Here is a 23,514-nt window from a genome sequence, read left to right on the forward strand (position 1 = left end):
GAACCACACTGGGTATTCCAAGAGTCAAATGCAGCCCTTGGATGGAAAGCCAGTTTAAAACAGTTACAAAAACACAGAAGTCCAGTAAAAGGGCAAAAACAAACAAGTCTAAATTGCTCCTCCGTACTTGGGTGGTTTGGCAGGTTTTGAAGGCATCAGTGGCTTTGAGGCGTTTTGTCCCAATGAAAGAGCTAACTGTGAGGATTTTTGTGCTGTCTGGCCCCAGCCTGAAGGAGGGTGGCCGGCCCACGAGCAGGATTCTCTTAACAGCAGCAGATCAGGCCACTTTCAGCACTAAATAGATGTCTGGTGAGAGCGTGTGTCTACCAGGAGAATTACCAGACGCTTTTAAAGTGATCAGCTTTTATGCTCAGCTTTCCATAATAGGAAAGAAAAAAGACATCAATGCTGGAGGAGTTGCAACAGAAATAGGCCAAGAGGGCGGGTGTCTGAGTTTGTGTGTAGTTAGGGGAACAGACTTTGTTTATCCTTGTCACTTTGGGGCAGAGATGCAGTGTAATTCCCTGATGTGTGTTTACTCAGCCCCAGTGGGCTGGCCTTTGATTACAGCACTGACCACATAATATGAGTAAGTGTTCACAACTACTGCAAACGACAAGCATATGTAGACGCCAAACTGGAAACAATGAGAGGACCTAAGGAGTCACAGTGAGGCGAGGAGACAAAACTCAACCGTAATCTTGCAGTATGAAGAAATCTAACATTGAAATCTTTGCCGTAAACTCACATCTCAGTTGATCCCATCAAATCCTTCCAAGAATACAACTGTAAATTTCAATAGTCCATTTTTTTTTATAGCAGACAGTGATTTTCCTATGAGCTCAGATGTAATTATAAGCTGTGTTGAGTACTCAATTAAAGGTTGGAGACGTCAGAGTGAGTGAAAAGACCTCCACTGCTCTGTCTCAGAGACTGAGGCCAAGGTTGTGGCAGAGGAGTAAAATGTGGTCCGCATGATTTATGTTATCTCCTGTCTTTATGGCAAAACGTTTACCTCTCCCACTGTGAACCATTAACAACTGGGTTTGCCCATGTTAGAAAGGCTCCATTTTTCAGAGAACCCAAACAGACATATCTGACCTTTCACCCTGCAGGTCACTTTGAAATGTGATCATTGCACTGAGATTAACTTCTTACTCCCACAGATGTGGTCTGAACTTTCTCCTTAATGCCTGAATTTAGTTATACTTATATGTCTATAAAAAATATTTATGAATTCAAGCTTATAAAATAAAAATGTCAAAAAAGTGGTCAAAATTAAACAGAAATTTAGATATGAATCCAAGTTAGCTAAATTAGGCTAGGTGGCACTGAAGTGTCTCCATTACAACCTTACATATGAGTAGAATATCCATCTATAGGCATTTTATACAGTAGATCAGCTTTGTAATGGTTTACAGCTAATTTGCATGGATTAATATATATTTAATATTTTATTTATGCATTGGAATTGTTACGTGTTTTACATGGTTTGGTTAAATTTTTCATCTAACTTTAGTCTGAATGTAGAAAAAGATATATACATTTTTTTATTTTAATTGCCTAACCCTAAGTACTCTTCTGATTGGGTGAACAGCCCTTATGACAACTCCTCCCCAGAAATCGTTGGCTGCTGATGGGTTTTGCAGACTCAATAATGAGAAAAACAGAACCAAATAGCAAACAAACTGATTTGTTGGCAATAAATGTTTTTATCTGCATCTTCACATAATAATGTTAAACATTTTCTGTAATGCTTTAGTTATTTAACACCTGTTTTTGAACTTAGGGTGAGGAATCGCGCAGACTTTCAATGACGGGAGCCTTTCTTAGAGTGACCATATGGCCAGAACAGCAGCTGTTGTGTCAAGTGGAATAAAACTACTGTGGGAGCCAGTGCCTTGAAGTCATCAGGTCATTCCCGTTAGTTAGCTAACCCTTCTATTTCCACACAACAGTAGGCCTGTTTTGATTTCTATCATTGTGGTCGTGTTCCAAGAAGCTAAAACATTATTGTTTTTGTTTGTTTGTTTTTACTTTAAATTAGTTATTTTTTCTATTCTTTTTTTTTTATTCATACAAAAACAGAACACTTAATATTGAATGCTGTTTACTTCATGTCTAGAGGTACCGGTAATCTTGGAATAAAACTCCCTCTCACTTTTTCTCTATTTATTTGAAACATTAAATAAACATTTCTTCAATATTATAATTAAAAACTTGATTATGACAATAAAAAACATGACTGGTTAATAGATTATACATTATTTAAGAATATTTAGAACATTTATTATACACAATGAGGCACTATAACTTGCAATAACTAATTTGTATTTACTATTTAATAACCTGTGCAATAATCCTGTTAAATATGTATATAAGTACCCTATATAAATGTATATACGTGAATTTCTCCACTGTGATATCAATAAATTCTATATTATATTATCTTATCAGCTTTGTTACATTGGTCATCACTACTTTTAGCCCTACATTCTAGGCTTGTCCCGATCCGATCCACGTATCGTATCGGGACGCCGATATTGGCAAAAAAATGAGTATCGGCAAAGCATGTAAAATGCCGATCCAGACTGCCGATCCAGTTTTAAAAAAAAATCCGGTCCGTATTTTCCAGTTTCGCCGATTGAAACGATCCATTCCACTATTTTGCGCCAGTGTTCCCCTGTTTTGCATTTTTATTAAAACTTACAGTAATACTTGCACCTTTAACTGTTTACGGTTTTACTGTTCACTGTGCAATTTCAGATTGCTATTCGTAATTTTGTCCAGTTTGTGTTTATCTCTTAATAAACAGGTGAGTTTGTTGTTACAAAGCATTGTGTTTTATTCAATCTCACCTAATTTAGCTGGCTAGATGTTATCAAGAGTACTAAAACCCTTTTCAACATGAGTCTTCAACTAAGGCTAAATACTTTAACTTAAACTTAAATACATGCTCGGATAGGCTGGTATCGCCCAGTATCGGTATCGGATCGGAAGTCCAAAAACAATATCGGTATCGGATCGGAAGTGCAAAAACCTGGATCAGGACATCTCTACTACATTCGGTATAAAGCTCTGTTATTAGGCAGGCTTGGGTTACTCAACCTGTTGACTCTTTAACCCCATAAGAATCTCAGTCCACTTTAACAAAAACAAGTCATTTGGGCTCATTCTTAAATAAATTATTTGAGCTACAGGTATTTTTGTTTCCATATTATTACCATTGATCAACCCAATGGGATTATGATAAATAGTTTTCATCCACAAAGATCAGTTAGTCTGTGAAGCAACACTGGTGGTAAGAATTGACAACCTTGGTGTTCTCATGAGAGGCAAAGGGAAAAAAGAAAATAAAATTAAGCTTAATTTGTTCTTCAATGACATGTCTGGTATGAACTCCAGCAGGTAGGCACTAACAAGCCAACAACTGCAGCAAATTGCTGTATTTTTCTTTCTTTCAGCATTTTTTGAGAAGCTCGTTAGCATCATGGGTGGCAGCTCCAACTGGCATGTGGTCTTAATATTCCTTCAACATACCCACAAACCTCACCAAACAAATTAAGGGTCTCTGGTAGGATGTAGGATTCATACTGGAGCTGCGCAAGTTTATTGTACCCATTAATACTCAAAGGGAAATAGACAAAACGCGGATCATACATCAAAGTGTATAAAACCAGGAGAGAAGTTTGTATAAACTCATTATTGAGCATTTGAACCAAGATTTTAAAAAGTGCATTTGGATATAAATGTATTTATATCTTCACAGGATTAATGATATGTACAGCCCCTAATACATTTGTGCATTCTCAAACCTTACTGTAGAGACATTTTCATGTAGAATTCTGAAAAGACGTTAAAGCTGAATATTTCACCTTATGTTAATTGGTGATATTTTGAGTATGGTACAAATTTTTAAGTTTGGTTTATAAAAAAATCAGGTTGAGGCAGAATGTTTTGCGAATGTAATGTTTTGGAACACATGACTGTTAGCCATGACCTGATAATGCCTTTAGCTTTCTTGTTTTTGGCCATAAAAGTTAAAATCCCCACTCCTGGACCACCCGGTTGAACATCCATGTTGACTGAACACCTCCCTGTAACCACCTGGAATGACTGTTGTCTATCTGAATGCGGCGTATAGCTGAATGACAATACAGTATGACTGTAATGCCAACAGTCATTTGATCAGCTAGAAAGTAAAAATGAGAGGAATTACCATGACAACTGTTAACATGTCTGAATTTGAGTGTTCAAAAAAGTACCTTAAAGTCAATGGTTGAAATACAAAATGGGAATCAATTTACTTTCCCATTAAGTCCGTCCCAGTGTTCACGGGGATGGACGTCTGTGTCTTCGGCAGGCGTAGAGCTAACAGAACTGGCAGTGTTGTGAGGCAAGGGCTCAGACATGTACGGCTGTAAGCCTTCTACACCAAACCGAGCTTCTGCCGCCCTGGCGTCCTCTTCCACAACAACTATATTCCCGCTTTCATCCTCTAAATAAAAAATGTATAACGGAGGAAACTCCGACCTCCGACACTAAACTCTCCTCCTCTTGCATGTTTCCGCTGTCCATTGCGTTCCTTGACAGTGTCGTTTCTACGTCACTAATTTAGTGCTATTTGGTCACAATGTAATTTCCCATTGGGAACCTACTAGCAATAAGTTGCTAACTGGTTAGCAAGATGCTTCTGAGACACCAGCCACAATCAAACTTGCTTATGAACCTTCTGCCACAACAATCCTGCCTTCTTGACAATCAACCAATCACATTCACTTTATTCACTCGTGTCAAGTTGTGCACCTCGGGAGATTTCAGATCTGCAACCGTTGGAACAGCCGCTTCCCTACGACTTTAAATTCTTGGTTAATCTTTGCTACCAAAAAGGCTCAGCCCCTGGTTCTTGGTATGTCAGACTAAGCAGGAACGAACTATTTCCATATTTAGGAGAAAAGATTCTTTGTTCTCATCCTGTTCAAACATCTGTTGTGTTTAACATTTTGAGATTACTTTAATTGTGAATTACATACTTAGCTGGCTAATAAATGTATAATATAATAGTAGTAAATTATGTACTACTACCAGTACTGGGCCACATGAAGCAGAACGGTTGCAAGCCTTTAAAGTGAGGTATATAAGGCTTTTGATAGAACAGAAATGCCCGAGAGAGGTGGTGACAGCAGCTGCGCTTGGAAAAGTATGGGGGAGGCCCAAAATTCCTGGCACCTTAAAAAAAAGCCCCTGGTCTAAAATCAACACCTTCTAGCAACACAGGCAAAAGGTTTTCCTGAGAGACATTTCAGAGTCGGACAAAAATGAAGGACATTTGGAAGTAGAACAGTGCAACATGTAAAACAGCTGTCATCACTGCAAAATGAATGTGTGCATTATCAAACACACAAAGGATGGCTTCATTGCAAAAACTGGTATATGATATCGCTGTATCCTTGGATGGATGGATGGATGGATATATATATATATATATGTATGTATATATATATATACATATATATATATATATATATATATATATATATATATATATATATATATATATATATATATATTATATATATATATATTGCTGCTTGGATAAAGTTGCATGGTCTTTTCATGGTCATTTTCATTGTGCAGCCCTAATTGGAAAAGACAAGGTGAAGTTTTCAAATGTAAGAATGTCAAGCACGGTGGTAGTACCATTATGCTCAGGGTCTGTCTTTCTAGTGGGATATAACTATGGCACTTGTGAGTTCTATTTATGGTGTTTTTACAGAAAATAAGGTTTTTCTTCTCAAATGTAGTAAAAAACATAAGGGAAAAAATGGCATACTGTAGAGTCTATAAACATCACTTAACACTAACCACATTTGTTGACCATTATTTCAATAACTGATTAATCAAGATAATTTTGATTAATTGTTTCAGCACTAAAATCTAATCTTTGTCTCAGATAAGTCCTTGTATGGCCAAGGAAACTATCAGCAATGGATCATTTAGGATCATCTTATCCTTCAAATTATTCATTACTTAAATCTTATTTAGATCCCATCTACTGTTTATTTTTAAACTACTCTACAGAAAAAGAAAGTTTGCACTATTGGTTTTAACTGTCACCAGAAGCCCTGAACATTGTATCCCAATTGTCTTAAAGTAATCCAGTCCATCCCTTGTCTCACAACCCATTATCAGAGATTACGATGCTGCGAAGGAGGGCCAGACTGTCTGAAAGCTGCAAGCAGCACTGCCAACACAGTCCTCTTGCACAGATCTCTCTTATCTTGTCTTTTGGAGTTAAGTTTATCAAAAAATGAAGGGTTGAAGTGTAATTATGTGAGGTTTTCAACATAGCCAGTCTGAGTGTATCATCCTCCCTGCTGGACTAAAGCCCATTTTGCGGTAAATTCACACAGGGCTGTTCAAATATTATCTGACACTAATCATCTCTGCAAGGTCTTGTCCAGAGACAGGCAAAAAACGCATGTTCCCATGGAGGCATGACAGGTAATAAATAAGACAGCCCATCCAGAAGTAGTACCAATTAAAACTTGATTTTGAAAAAAATACTCGTAAAATGTATTTTAAGGGAAGAATAAAAGACATAATACTCACAGCTTTTCCAAGGAGTGAAGTCCAATGAAGGATCCATTTCTCAGAAGTCCAATTTTGTTATGGCTCAGTATTCTGTGAATTTGAAGAAAAACATATTACAGATATTCCAATTTCTCCCCTTAGAAATGCAATATTACCAATCCATAACATGGGTTTTACAACTAATAGGACTCTAATTACATGTGAAATTAAGAAAGAAACAAACAAGCAAGCAAGCGAGATAAATGTCAACTTGCTATGGTCACATGAGAGATTATCCTGACCAGACACATTACCTAAAGATGGTTCCTGAGACAGCATAGGACAGCAGGGAGACTCTGATCTCCACAAGCATTCTGCATCACTTTTTTTTTTACGAAAACATCTAAAGAATGTCTTTAAATATCCAACAAATATCACATATGCTTTGTCAATTAGCTTTTTTTCAACCCGCAAATCAGTTGGCTTATATGCCTCTTTTCGGGTAAAAGGTCAGAGCACTGTGAGACATTTGAAGAGTACTTTATGCGACAATGAACACAGGCCCACAAAAGAAAAGACTCAGATTTTTGTATTGACTTGCAAAATTCTGCAATCTCAACAATTACGGAAAAATAGATTTCTTAGTTTATAGTATATAAGCTATCGTATATAATAGTATATAGTATAGTATATAAACTATAGTATACAAAATCATAAAACCATAAGTTTTCAGTCATTTGGAAAACTCTGATTGCTTATTTCTATATTTGCTCTTACACTTACCCTAAAAACATATCTTTAGCTCCTATATATGTAACAAAAGTAATTTCCCTCTGGGATTATTAAAGTATTTCTGATTCTGATATATGGTTGTAGATATATAAGGATAAGACTCTTAAGACTATGCACATGACAAACCATAGCTAATTAGCATCAGTTTTTTGTTTACCTGTGAATAGTGTGGAGAGGACTTAAACCATGTCGAAGATAAAGCATTTAAAACAATGAGTAAAGCTGTGCTACCAGGGGCACAATTAGGCTACCCTGTCTTCTCCTATGAGGAAACTTTGGTAATAAAATCGACGAGGAAGTTATGAATGAAAGGATAATACTCAGGGAGGAAGTTCACCACAGAATAGTTAAAAAAAACATAAGAAACTGGAGCAGATGACAGTGGTTTCTTTAATGCCCCAGGTTAAAAGAGAAATAGAAGCTTAAAGCAACAGATCCTGATGTAAGCTGACAGAACAGTAAGATTTACTATCTGATGTCCACAGTGACCAGGCTCATTAATGTCATCATGGAGGCCAGTAGAAAGGGGGTTTACCCCTTTTTTGCTAAGGACTTCATCAGGAAGTTGCAGTTGGGCTTTTTGCAGTTATCAGGGAAGAACCAATACTGTTGACAATTGCATTTTAAGACAACGGTTGGTTAAAAAAAAAGCAACTTCTTTTCAGATTTCATTTCTGAACTCAGGAAATTGTTCTGTTTCTTTTTTTTTTTTTTTACTTTCCAACTCAGGATATTTTTTTACTTTGTTTATTTTGGCAAATCTAAATGGAAAAAGACAAAACCATGTTGCTTTTTCCTTTTCAACTTTCTTGACAACATGTATGGTTGAACATATGTGACATTTATTGAGGTGGAAACTGTAATGAAAGCATTCAATACCACAATCTAAATATGTGTCAATAAAATAACATTTACAGCTCTATTTCCAACCCAAAATGTTACTGCTGAATTATTAATATCAAAACTTAACCAACATCTGTGACCTCCCCAATTTAATTTTAGGGGAGCAGACCTCTTCATGGTTACCTCAAATAAGTCTGGATCCACAGACCTGCCTTGGCCTCGTCCTGGCAACAGCCAGCGATCATTAACACACCCTTCAGTTTCACATCGTCTCTGCTCCTACCACATGGAGCTTAATGGGCTGTTTGTGACATTAAGTGCGTTCTTAATCGAGAGCGGGAAGCTGTGTGTGTGTGCCTTTAAAAGTGGGAGCTGACTGCGAACAGTCTGTGAGATTTACAGATTCAGCAGCAGCCGTCAGCCCTTATTACTCCCCACCCACACCCCCCGTTTCCTGCCACATCAATAAAAAATGCTGCCTTTTGCTCTGCGCCTTCCAGCTCAAGTTAATGACCACATTTAATCGTCCAATCCTGGTAATGTGGGGATAAACCGGACTGATTCACCTCTTTACTTTAGTCTTTTACAACTAGTCACAACATGAAAACAACTTTAAATAAAAAGCCATTACAAGAGTGAAGTCAACCTTTGATCCAATTATCTTGGAAACTTTGATCAGTGGTGTCAGAAAGTACTATATATATATCATATATATATATACTCAATTGAAAAACACACACACATATATATATATATATATATATATATATATATATACATATATATATATATATATATATATATACATATATATATATATATATACATATATATATATATATATATATACATATATATATATATATATATATATACATATATATATATATATATATATATATATACATATATATATATATATATATATATATATATATATATATATATATATACATATATATATATATATATATATACATATATATATATATATACATATATATACATATATATATATATATACATATACATATATATATATATATACATATATATATATATATACATATATATATATATATACATATATATATATATATATATATATATATATATATATATATATATATATATATATATATATATATATATATATAGATATATATAGATAGATATAGATATAGAAATAGATATACACATATGTTTTTTCAGTTGAGTTTCTAGACCAGGTGCAAAAAATAAAAAGTCATGTTTTATAATTTCCAGTGATACAGTGGGTAGGAGAAGAACAGCCCTTTCACAGTATAGCCTGAATTTGAACCCATGACTCCTGAGCCTTAAGGTCTTTCACTCAACTTTGGGCACAGATTCCCTTTTATAAATGGATGCAGACAAGCTGAAAGCTATAGAGGACCCAGAAGTGCCTAAATAATTCAATACAGATACAGAAAGTCACATCTGGGAAAGATATAAGGCACATTTAACTCAAAGCAGGCAGTTTGATATGGATGGTTCCTTTTTGGCAGAGCATAATATGCTGAATAATGATTATTTGAGTCAGTAGGACACTTGTTTGCTTTTGGTGCATTTGGATACTCGTACATGAATCTGTATATGGGGATAAGATATTCAATTTTAAATATTCAGACAAGCATGGGCAGATGTGCATACGGGTGTGTGTTGTATAGTTTGAGTTATAATTTCTCCATGTTTCCAGGAACTGCAGATCTGCTGCAGGGTCCCCAATGCTAAAGTTTGGAGTGCAGTTGCAGCAAAGCACATTGTTCTTTCATAAACAATGCGGGGAGCATGACTCTGAGAAAGAGGACCAGGGACAACTTTGTAAACAGACAGAAATAGTCAAGCATTCCCATTAGGCTAAACAGGAAACCCAGCCAATTAGCTGTTTATTCGGAAACTGGTTTCGGAGGCCAGGGGTTATGGAGAGAGCACTTCCTGGACAGCCATCAGACAGATGGAGCAGTGTCCGGAAGCAGGTGACAGCCGAGGAAGAACAGAGAGCATCTTTTCATTGCTGAAGCGATTCAAGCAGCAGTAGAGAGGCTGCTTCTCCCTCCTGGAGGGACTTGGACACTCCTGAGGCTTTGCTGTACACGAGACGCTTGTTTCTGCATAAAACTAAGATAGTAGATTGGCCCAAAATGCATTCACGACTTATCAGATGTATAGCACAGGACACAGCAGTGCACACTGCTAATTTACTTCAGACGGTAATGTAGTTGCTATCTTCAAACCATTTTTACCATTCCTTATTCACTTAACCCCTTCAGACCACAAAGGGTCTAAAGAAACCAGATGAGCTAATTGAATTCATCCAATCATGTAAAAGAAGAGGCCGCATGTAAGGCTCCAGGATCCTCATCAGCCATTTTATTTAATTTATCTACACAAAGACGAAAAGTTAAGGGCCTAGGAACAAGGAGAGTTAAAAAGAGGAACAGATGCCTCTTTTTTTCCCTCCTAAACTGCACTGCGGTTAATCTTTCAGCAAAAATGAGGGATGACAGGGGCAGAGCACACAAGTATAGAGACCTAAACAAACTCTAGATCCTTTTATATAGACATAAGTAATCAATAAACAGCAGATCAGACTAAAAATGTGTCACGTAAACATATAAATCAGAATTTTTTTATCAGGATTGCAATGAAATTATAATCTGATTGAGTGGGGTGGGTTATGCTGAAAGACAATCCTTTTTGGCATGTAAACGCATGTTAGGATTAAGTTGTTTTCAATGAGTGTGAATGAGTATGAAATGTTTTTGGTGATGTTTTCTTCAACATCTTAGACAGGCTCAATAAAAGAAAAAATTAAACTTCTATGTTGTGTTTAAAGAATTTTAACTTTACTTGGTATGTACAGCACTCTGTGGCAGCTGTGGATGTTTAAAAAAAAGTTAAGTTGAGTTGAAGGAACAAATATAAAATGTATGGTTAAAAAACTATTCCAACAGATTCTCATTTATTAAAACCATTATACACACAAAGGGACATTTTAAATTTTATTTTTTAAGTGACAATTTAAAAGATAATCATTAAAAAAGTAAATCTTCATATTTTTCTCTGTACTGATGACACCAGCTGCTGCTGTTTCAGTCAAATACTATCCATCTGAAGGTAGCAGTTGATTTAATTAGACTCCATACATTTGGGACTGAAAATGGAGCGTTTCCAAAACAATTCCTTCTAATTACCAAAGTAGCCATATTAAAAAAAACAATAAATAACTTAGGAGTAAAAAAAAACAACTTAAGGACACTGGAGAAAGCATTACTGATATTTTTAAGTTTTACTGTAACAGGGTTTATGAATAAAGTAATAACCCGTCGACAGGTTGCAGCCATGTCCCGAATTCCTCGTTTTCCAGCCCCCCCCATTCGCTAGCTTTTTCTCCGACTTAAGCTTCTTCTCTGAACATACAGCTTTGCGATCAACCGGAAGCAGTTCCACGCAAATATATGGTGATATAATAAGGCTGACGAAAATGTTTTTATAAACATTTATTTTAATAAAGCATTTTAAATGCCACAATAAACACATTTAATGAATTTTAATGCCAATTAAGACCCTAATTTAAAAAAAATAATAATTGAATGACTTTTAATGATTTTTAGTGACCCGTGGAAACCCTGTGTAAATATCTTAGTATCTATGTGACATTTTCAGTTAATTGGTGGAATTAATGTTATCCTTCACATTCATTCTGGGGAGACAATGGCGTTGGATGTAGGAGTTTGCCCTGAAATCGAAGCCCCGACTCCGACTTTCAGTGTAATTGTGTCCTTGGTCAAGACACTTCACCTGCATTGTCTACTGATGGTGGTCAGAGGGCCCGGTGGCACCAGTGCCTCGCTTCTGTCAGTGAGCCCCAGGGCAGCTGTGGCTACAATGTAGCTTGCCACCATCAGTGTGTGAGTGTGTGCATGAATGGGTGAATGAATGTAGTGTAAAGCGCTTTGGTCAAGTCTCCTAACCTGAATAAAGGTGCTATATAAGTACATGCCATTTACCATTTACCGTTCATTGGGAATAAAAAACTATGTGAACCTCTTCGAGAAAGAAGACAGAGACAACCTGGTGCAGAAAAGCTCAGAGGGAAAACATGTCCTCCTGTCCTGACGGCAGCCAGAACGCTGCAAACTCAGATACAACAGGATGTCCTGTTAGCTGGTGCTCAACACTGAGAGTTTGGTTTCAGTGTGCTTTCACTATTCATCCTGCTTCTCTGCCAGACACACTTAAAACTTTGTGTTTTTTCAGTTGAAAGCATTTACAGGAAATACTCCAGCCCGGTTTGGCATTTAGTGTGGGATATGGATGAGAAACACTTGAGAAAAAAGCACTGATTTTAGATGGTCTTTGTTGCTCAGTAAATATTTAGCTGTACTCTAAGGGGGAGCTTTACCTACTCTGATGGCGTTACATCAAACAAAGAAAAAAGATGGAGAAAATATATCCTAATGTAGAAAAGATTAATTTACAGGTTGTATTCTCATTTTTCATGTTGTAGAAAATGTGTCAAAACCCCGGCAGAATTCCAAGTTTTTCATGATAAACAGGCGTTAGATCCAAACTCACTTTCCTTTGAACTGTGGTCCAATATGTAGGGTATTTCCTTACATCTCCGACCCTTCTTGACTATTTAGAGACAAAAACTGGCTAAAAAAACGTATAAAGATAGCCCAAAGACTGAAGGTTGCTGAAGCCTGACATCATTGATGGTTAGTACTGTGTATCCCCTCCTTGTGAGATACACTGATCATTCCTTTTAAAAATGTTAAGCCCTTTAATGTGATTGCTTTCTGTTTTTGTCAGACTGTAAAGTGCTATAGATCAGGGTGTTCCCAAACATTTCACATTTTCACCCCAATAATACCAATGCAACAGACTGTTGACTTCACTTTACATTTATCAATGTGCTAAAATTAGTGTTGCACCGATACTGATACCAGTATCAGACAGGGCCCGATTCAGCACTAAAATGGTGGTATTGGTATCGGCAAGTACCAACAAATAGGGCACCGATTGATTGTGAAAACCATCTAACGCCCCCACTGGAGTCAGAACTGAACCAAACTAGTGGAAAGTCTGTTAAACACTGTATATAGACACGTTTGTGTAAAAGCTCTGAAAGCATAAGTGATTCGTAAAATTCATGAGATTAGGGAGTTGTTGTTGCTCCATGAACTATGACATTTTTTTTTGTTTCTAATGCACATTAAAGGAAACCTCTTGTAGTAATCACCACCTGCAAAATAATCAGTCTGCTGAACAAACGTTTGGATTTACATAAGGCAGTTTGCTTGGAGACTGAGCAGTACTGCTGCCTTTTTCCTGCCCTTTATATTTTTTTTATAAGTTCACCCAAGGAATAGAAAGTTACAGATTGGGATTTTGGTTTTGACTGACTCTACTGCCGGTCAGTCCAGGATGCACTATTCTCAGGGCATCCCTGCTCTGCACCATTATCTGACTCCATCTTTTCAGTCTCCAATATTGTGTCACTTTCCAGGTCCGGATGCTGTCTGTGTTTTACGTAGCAATCATCAGTTCACAAAGACAATAAGGCATTGAGTATTCATCCTTATTAAGAAGACAGCAATAATAGATTCTTATTTACTTTATTCTTTAGTTTTGTTTGAAAAAATAAATATGCAGAACTAGTCTAACAAGTGACCTCTTGGTCACCCAAACATCGATCTAGCTCTTTGAGAATAAAAGAAGCAAGAAGCACAGGTTTAGTGTGACAAACGGGGGAAAATGAGTCCAGTGAACTGGTGTGTAAACATCAATTTAACTCTGAAATGGTCTCTTACCCTCAAGGACCACACGCAACGGAAAAGACAAGAGATCCTTAAAAGAGGCTGGTAACATGGCAAAAATAAGGTCCTTGTTAGGAGACCAGTGGGAGCCACATAATGGGAGTGATTTGAAATAAGGGTCTCAAAGAGTCATTACTGAATTAAGCCTGGCTTAATTAGCATGCTGATTTGATAGTACACATGCTGGCTTGTGCCACAGCAGCTCTTAAGTTAATGTTAAATAAAATTTAGCTTTGGGGGAGACGAATGTCTGCTGGAAACAATTTGATTTACTACTTCAACTGTAACAGCTATACATTTTATGTATTATATTGATTTGAGCAGCCTAAAAAAAGGAAATAAGTATAGTATATGAGAACGTCTCAAAATGTGCACAAACCTCTAATACGTCATTCAAAAAATATGCATAGACATTGAACACACATAAACATGTAATTTAAATTTAGTTATATAATTTTCCCAATTCAGTGTCAAGACTTTTCTGATCATCCCTCCTTTATGACCGGATGTTTAAAACGGTTTTAACTGCACACATTAAATGTATCTGATGTTGTGACGTAAGTCAGTAAAGGTTTTGCACCTCAGTTAGTCCCTTACAGATTTAAAACATATGAGGATATTCTGCTTTAATAATAAGACATAGGAATGACTCCCTGTTTACTGAGAGTTGATTTTTTTTTTTTTTTTTTTTTTGCTGTATTCCTTTAAAGTGCGTTTATGGCCGTTAAATAGAACTGTCTCATTACGAAGTTTATACAATAACTGGAATGAAATTGTGGATAAATATGTTGAATCTGATGGCTTTTATGGTCTGAGGCAGAAAACATACTGATTTATTGGGGTTCTTCCAGTAGTATTTTTGTCTCCGGTAGCTTCTGCTTTTCATTTGAAGAGAAAAAATGTAATTTGTTTCTTTCTTTAGACGGAAGATAATGTTATGATTGAAATATTTCATTTTTTCCTCTGTTGACTGAGGTTTTGGCTCCACATGGAGCGGCTTTTTTATTATTGTAGCTTTGGGAACATAAATTGAGATTTCATCAAATCTTTGTCGACAGACTTTGGCGGAAGGACGATGAAGATCATGACGGCGGGTGACAGACAACCGGTAAGTATCTTATTTTGTTTTGGTGAGCTGTTGTGGCTTTTCTACTGTTTTGGTTAAGCAGGGCATTTTTTAGATGAACTCATACCAGCTATTTTGCCTTGCAAAAGTGGTTTGTAATGGTGGTAAAACTCTCTAAGTGAATACTTTGGAAAATGCTGCCTTTTATGTGTGTCTCTACCAGCTTTGCTCCACAAAGCTCTACCACTTTGTGGACTACCACTAGTTACCAAAATGTTCTCCACAGATCATGTAAAAAAAGGTTGTCCCTTACTTTATCACTAAAAGACACTATTTCACAATTTTACTTTACTTCAGGTTGTTTCTCAAATAAAATCCCAATAAAATCCTTTTAAGTTTGTCATTTAATCTTAGTGAGAAACTGTCATTGCAGATGTTTGCAATATGCTGCAACAAACATTCAATCCTGCCTTTCATTGTTGCTAGTGGACACATTTGAAAAGGGTTGTGGACAGAAGAAGGACAAAAGTGCATGTGCTGAGAAATCTCTCAGGCTGGAAGGCGGTTGTGTCATCTTTGTTACAATGAGTACTTTATAAGAGGCCTCCGGACTATGGAGGGCCATTCAGCGCATTGGTGCATCCAGAGAGCTTAACCCTTTCGTTATCAGAAGACAGAGCACTACCTATTGCCTGTGCTCCCTGGAGTCCTTTGCACCCTGAGCCTTTCCTCAGAGAGTCACAACACTGAGCGCAGCTGAGAGACTAAATGCCCTTAAGCACAACAGGCACTTTAGCAGCAAACACATGTCAAGATGTGAATGTGCCCATTGTGCCTGACCCACCAGAGGGCTTGTAGGAGCGACAAGGGAACACTGCCAAGCTGAAAGTCCCCATTAACCGCCTGTAATAGAAAGGAGCATCCATGTAATTGCATGCCAAATATTTTGTAGGGAATCATTTTGCATATCCTGACTGATTACTTCAGTTTTTAAACACGGATACGACCTAAATGATGAAGTAAAGTATTAAACATTTTAGAAATTAAATATTGAGATCTAGTATATCAGATCTTCTCACGAGCTCATAACCTGGTTATAGGAGTTATAGGAACATGGAAGACAAGGAAAACAAGGCAGGGTTTTTACTTTCTGGACTGGGATTACCCACCTCTGCCTACTACCGGGCATCTTATTGAAAAAGCTTTCATAACCTGGGAACCTTTTCACAATTATATACAGCAACAAACAAAACATTTGATTGGGATTTTAGTCGATGTACAAACTTTTTTTATTACCTGCAGATTTATTCAGAGCAGTGTAACTCAGCCCCAACTGGAATGCATCTTATTTGTTTGGAGAACATGTTAACAGGACAGCTATAATCGTAATGGAAATATAACACTGTGCATCACCTTGTATGCACCTTGCACACTGCATTAAAACATGGTGGTGGCAGTATCATGCTAAATGGGGATGCTTTTATTTAGTGGGAAGAACAAGTCGAAGGTTATTTAAAGAAGTATGGAGCAGGTTAAGGGCAAACATGTCAGAGGGAACAAAAGATAGGAGACTTGGATTTAGGTCCATCTACCAGCAGCGACAATAACACTGAACAGTCAGCATGGAAGATCGTAGATCTATACATTAGATTCAGAGGTGGGTCTTATCTACATTCTTCTACTTGTTAAACATTTTAACAAAAATTTAGTTATGGGAGTTTTAGCAAACCATACTTTTTACTTTTCCCTATGTAATATTTTAATGATGAATATTCTCTATTCTCTCACTTGAGTTCAGTTTTTGGAAACTCTTCCCACCAATAACCTTTTTTTTAACTAAATCTTTGTCCTATTACCATTACAAGAGAAGGCATTTAATGTCACTGGAGGTAGTTTACCCTGTTCTATAGTACATATATCATACAGTTAGAAGTAGTTTCACATGTTTTAAGTAAAAAATGGATTAGGAGAATGTTTCTTGTGCCTATTAAATTTATTTAAGTTGTATTAATTACCTTGTTTTAGCCTTTAAAATGAAGAAAATGTTCACATAGTTTTATATCATGGCCTTTCTGATCTCTAACATCATTGAATATAGTAAAATAGTTACTCTGCACTTTTTTACTCTTAGTTGAGACATTTCTCTGACGGCTAATTTTGCTTTCCTCAAGTGAAATGTGTTAATATAATGCTTCTTTTACTTGCCTAAAATTTTTTGGTACTCTACATTTGTCTGGTTAGACTGAATGAAAAGTCCAGACGTTAATTATTTCAAGAATAAACAACACAATTTGATATAATTTTTTAAAGATGTAAAAATTAAAGCAAAGCTTAAAGGAGCAGATACTAAAAGATGAGCATTTGTAAGTGGAGGGTTATGTCTGCCAGAGGTTGATTGAATCAGAGGACTTGATATAAATGCATACAAAGTTCCCAGATTTTCTTATTCTTTTCTTTTTTCAAATTCAAAAGGTAACTGTGCAGAAATATTCCTCCCACTTCAAAATAGCGCCCCGCTTTCTGTTAGTCTATCCTGCAAAATACACTAAAGCTTGCAGTGTGATGGAATGTGACAAAACCTCACAAGTTACAGACACACTTTCAAGGCACTGTATCTGCATGTTGTGATGCTCAGCATATTGAGCGTGCCTCTGCATCTGATATGTCCAACCGCTTATTACAGAGCATGCTGCATTATGCCTGGGTTAGCAGGGAGTTTGGCATTGTGGTTTCTGGGTGTGTTTGGAGATTTAGATGCACAAGTGTCTGACCTATGGGAGTTATTTTTATGGAAAATGTTTAACTGTGTGTGTATGAACCAGAGGTCCAAATGCTGCCATTCTAAAATTAAAATCCAAGTTTTGAAAATGTCTCTAATTAGAGAGGGGAGGAACGAGCTCTATTTTGAGAGCTGTGGCAGTGCACACCCTTCCCACATGTATGTGCACAAGCAAGCTAACACACATCCACATTTCCCCTGCATGCAGTACGACTTATAAGACAATCCATCAAGTTCTGTAAACAGAAACTGTCCATGGAATGTGTTTCTATACACAATTTATTACAACAGAACAAGCAGTGGCCTTTAAAGACATAAACAAGTAGCTGCCGCGCAGTATTAACAAAAGCTGAATCACAGCTGCCTTACTGTAACGCTGTAACAAGTTATTGCAAAATTTGGAGCGTTAGATTCATCAAAACAGCTCCAACTGGAATGTTTATGGCTGCAGAGCAGAAACACAATGGCCAGTTTAATCACTGTCTAAAGTGTTTTTACAATTTTAATGAGGCAATTTAGTGAATTTAGCTGTTTGAGAGAGAGAGAGAGAGAGCCAGAGAGAGAGAGGAATGTGTGTATTGTCTCATTGTTCTGCCTCATAACAAGCCTTTGTCTTCTGGGCTGAGATGGCTGGAAAATTTAGGTTTTTACTTTATGTTTGTTTATTTTTTCTTATAAGTTGGCTAACATAGTTCTGCTCCAAATAATCTGTAGTTTTACTCAGATATATCTGATGGAAAACTACCAGCTTCGTTTATATCAGTTTTTTTTTTAATTACCATCAGAGCTCAGTACTCAGACCTTGCTTTGGGCCAGGGAACTTGCTGCAAAACCAGCAAGTGCCACAATATGTTGAACAACAAGATGGATGCTACAAGAATATGGTAGACCAACATGCTTTCCAGTGACTGGTTTGATTCTGCATTAAGGGATATGAGATTACATCATATCAATAAACACAGGGAGACTGCGTCCACAGAGATTTTTAATAAATGCTGGTTGTTCTATTTCCCAACTGGTTCTGCCCCTCTGATTGGTGCAATAAACCAAGACCGATAAAAGAAATGTGGTCACTGAGTTTAAAGTATTGCAATATCTCTGTGCCCAAGACAAAAAATTATATGCAATACAAAGGTTTAGAATTTATTCATAAATTAATCTCTAAAAAAAATGAATAAACTGTATATAGGTGCATGAAGTAGTTTCTCTTTAGCAATTAAACAAATTAAATATCTAAAATTTGGATCTACCTTCTCATTTCCTGGCAAAAGATATGTTGTTTTGGGTTTTTTTTTTTTTTTTTTGAATTGATTGTTGCAAAATATCCCTGTGATTATGTATAATAAGGCATCAAAAAAAGTTATGGCAAGTTGGTAAGTATTTTTGTGAGATTTACAATATTATAAGAGGAGAAACTTGCAAGGTTTAAAATGAAAGGTTTGAAATCAAGCATCAGTCTGAGCCAGTGAGCATCCCTTAAATGCAGCGTCATGCAGAAGGTTGTAGTGGACATGACTGTAGGTCATTGTCGTACAAATAAATCACAAATCATAATACTTCTTATCAAAGTGATATTTCTCTTATGAGTAACTATGAAGTTGATCATTTCATATGACTTTGTAATATCGGCACAAGCTTTGGTTATGAAGTGCAGATATAAATTTGATTGGTTGTAGAAACTCTCCACAGACTCTAATAAAATGGTTGTCCATTGACGACCAACCCCCATGTCAGGACATGCAATGCAAAGACTTAGATGCAGGGATGTGAAGTAAGCAGTGACTTTAGTCTACATTAGAGGAGACAGGATTACCTGGAGGGAGGAAGTTTGCCTCCCTGTCTGTCAATTTAAGGAAGGAGGAGATTCGGCAGTTGCCAAAAGAAAACGAATAATAGTGTGGAGCTTTTTTTTTTCTTTAATAGATGTTATGCACAGGCTTTTAGTTTCAATGAAAGGATTCCTTAATAGTTCAGCCATACATTTTTTAGGAACATTTGGGGAATGGTTTCTTCCTGTTCCAACATGAATGTGTACCAAAGCAAGGTCCATGCAAATATGGGTCAGAGAGTTTAGCATGGAGAAATTAGACCGGTTGGACAGAGTCCTAGCCTAACCAATAAAAGGAATTATAGCAGTGACTTGGCCAGGCCATTTGGTCAAGCATCAGCGTCTGACATTACAAATGTTCAGAAAAATTGTCCAACATCAGCAGAAACTGACTGTTAGGAAGTGGTGGCCCAATGACCTTGAAACAAATAAAAATTTAATTATAAAATGTCAGTATTTTAAAATGGATTAATATATTTTTTAGATGTACAAGATAAAAATTCAATCTTAAATAATGAGTGAAGCTGTTTCCTTCGTCATCGGATTGGTGACCATGGGGCGCAAAAATCTTTGGCCATTGACTCGTTAAAAGTTGAACATGCGCATACGCTCCTCTGCAATGCAAAAGGATAGCAGAGCTCAGAGCGCAGGAGAGCTGCGCAGTAAGCTGACAGGAACTGTCGTCATAGTCGTAGTGCAGCTGATTGACATTTCGAGTCGCGGCAGTGAAATCCCTTAAAGCAAACTCACCAAGAAAAGCTGGAGGTGAAAGTGTTTGGATGTGATCAGCCGAACATCAAAACTAATCAGCAGTCCAAAGACAGATGGAGGTGGTACACTCTAACTTTTTCCAGGACCTGGTTTAGCTACAAGGCTTGGCTAACTGCATGCAGCGGGGCTAACGCTTTATTCTGCTTTCCCCTTCCTCTTTTTTCAATTGTCAGGATCTGACCCAGCATGGATAACGGCAGGTAGGACTAATTTAAAGCACTTTTTTAGAAAAGACAAAGAAGCATGAAAAATCTGGGATTCACATGTAAAATAATTTAATATAGTGTACTTTTTCTAGGTTTCTGTTAATTTGCATAGTTGCTCTTAAATAAACACATGATCAAAAAATATATAGTTTTTATATATTAAAAAATATATATAAAGCTGACTAATAGCTTCTGAATTACAAAACTGGTACATTACTTTTTTAGGTTTGTGACACAATATTGGACCTTGCAAAACACAGATTTGCCATCATAAAGCCTCAGAGGGGCAAAATTGATGTACAAAAAGTAAAGCTGTACAAAAATTATTAATGTCTTGTTTTTATATTTTACCAAACCTTTTCCCTTACTCTACCAATCTTTAATGAACGATGAGCTCTTTTGCAAATTATCACCTGGTTGTTCAGTAAAATAGAAGCATGTGCAGAATTTGAGATGAATATCATAATGATCTTTTTGTGGGAGTTAGAAGATTTAAAGTGAAATTTATGTTTATCAAAATCAAATTACAAGGAGCAGGAGCTGGATCATTACCACGTGTTTTGCCTTTTTAATTAAAACATCACATGCAGCAATGAATTGTGAGTAATGCACTTTACAAATGCCCTTTTAGATGCCTGCTTAGCCAAAGTCTGGATCAAAGGCCCACACCCCTAAATGTGGTGGGTTCAAAACCCTTTCTGGAGAATTGGGAAGCACTATTCATTTTTTCCCATCAGCGGGAATGAAAAATTGAAGAAGGTGAGTGTGGAAGTGCGAGTAGTGGAACAGGGCATTAAACTTAGTGTTTTAGCTTCAAAGTTTGGACCAACAAATTAATAAAGCCTTTAGATTCTGAACTGTATGTCAGCCATGTTCATATACATTATGTTTATATAATATTTAAAATGTATTTAAGTTATTCAGGTTTAAATGTATGCTGTTATACTGTAATATTTATCCAACAAAGTTTTTTGACTCTTATTCTTTTTAGTTATACCATCTACTCTACCAGACGCGATAAAATACATACTAAAGTATGCTAAGGTTTACAAAGTTTATTTGTTTGCAGCAGCAATTTTACAAATAAAAGTGAAAGCTAGAATTTATTTCTTAAGAATACAAATGTTCACAGAGTGCAGATGCGGGCCTCTGCAGCACAGACATGTATTATCTCAGTCTGTTTTCCTGTGTTGTTGACCCTAAGCAGGAACTTTAGGGGCTGCGGTGGTCAGACACGGGGAACGGGAAGTTAGCGCTGGCAAAGAAAGTCCGAAGTCAGGCATTTTTGGAGTAAGATAAGAAGAGAGCGGCGCGAAAGGAAAAACTAAAATAACAAAAAGCCACTTGGGGGGGATGAAATTACTATGACAACACACAACTGTTTTCGCCAAGTTTTAAAATATATCAGCCGTCCAATCAACAAACACAACAAGGTGATAAGTGAAATATGCGTTGGGCCAAATATGCAGGAAGCCACAGTGCTGGGGGGTGGGGGCGTGAACTGGTGTCCCATCGTTGTCCTGCTCCAATGACCTGCATTGGCACAATAAAACCCAGGGCTTGTGTGGCACCGGCAGGTGCTGCAGCTGTACTCCAAAGCTCCAAGTATCCAGTGTCAGGTCTTTGTTTGCTTTTTTGATTTATTGCCGACCGCCGCCCCACCTAACATATGCAGAGTAGAGCCTGCTCCCCCTTTCTCTCATCACCTTTCCACACATAAATAAACCTCATCACTGCAGGAATGCCTGAGTTCCAGCTTTCTGCCCACTACTGGAATTCTCCCCGCTGATAAGAAAAGGGCCTGGGACATTTTGTCAACATCCTCCCATCTCAACACGTATGAATCAAGGATAAACCACCAGAACAGCTGCAGGCTTCTCAGCGGACGGCTACATATGGCACAGCTGAGACACTTACAATGTGACTCAAAAGATGAAATGGTTTTGAAATAAACACAGAGTTGTGCTGTAGCTGTTAAATCAAGCTGCGGTGTTCAGGGAGACTTTGATGTGACATAAATTGAGAAGACTCATCAAATGCGCAGCCGAAAAAAGAAAACCTGAGGGTCAACCAAGGGGAGACATATTGTATGAAAAAAAAAAAAAACAACTTCAAATCAGTATTAGATTTAACATTTTTGGGAAAACTTTTCACACCCCTTAAACTTATGCACATTTTGAAATACCACAAGTTAAAGGTAGATTAGTGGACTTATTATATCTTATTTGCTCAAATCCTCTATTTCCACGTTTTATGTTTTATATTTGTTATGTTTTATAGCACAGCATCCTGCAGTAACCCAAATCCGATTTCTTTGCCCACATGCGACCTGAATCTGATCTTTTCATGACAGTCTGAAATACACAGATTCTATTTGTTCCAATGCGACTAGGCCACATGGATATGTGGTCCTACATCTGATACATATCTGATCTTTTCAAATGTGATCTGTGTCTATACGGCCAGGTACATTCATCAAACCTATATGTCATCAAAAGGTCACTATTGTGCGTCTTGCTGTGCAGAAGAACGAAAAAAACAACCATGGCAGACGATAATGGGGAAAGAAGTCTTTACTTCCAACCTTCCTAAAAAGATTTTATTTTTAATGCACTGGCTGAGGTGGGAAATATGAAAAATTTCAAGATGCACTCCAGCACTACCATCCATGTTTATATCGTAAACACAGAGCACACTCGTTTGTGACGTCATTGCATCCTCTACTAAGCATGCAGGACACTTAGTGTTAGTTGTGTGAATGCAGTTAACACAGATCAACTTACAAGTCACACATATTTGGAAATGTGAAAAAC

At 36.9% G+C, this 23,514-nt stretch overlaps 1 protein-coding gene across 1 annotated transcript in view; it reads right to left on the reverse strand.

Annotated features, from left to right (window-relative positions):
* Window positions 1–23,514, reverse strand: part of adgra2 (adhesion G protein-coupled receptor A2) — a 57,715-nt gene that overhangs the window by 27,588 nt on the left and 6,613 nt on the right. Inside the window, exon 2 of the mRNA XM_038285750.1 lies at window positions 6,613–6,684. Coding sequence (XP_038141678.1) covers window positions 6,613–6,684 — 72 coding nt within the window. The remainder of the gene's footprint in view (window positions 1–6,612; window positions 6,685–23,514) is intronic.

The sequence above is a fragment of the Cyprinodon tularosa genome, unplaced genomic scaffold (assembly GCF_016077235.1).
Source record: "Cyprinodon tularosa strain WSP-4 unplaced genomic scaffold, ASM1607723v1 ctg214, whole genome shotgun sequence".
Taxonomy (NCBI): Eukaryota; Metazoa; Chordata; class Actinopteri; order Cyprinodontiformes; family Cyprinodontidae; genus Cyprinodon; species Cyprinodon tularosa.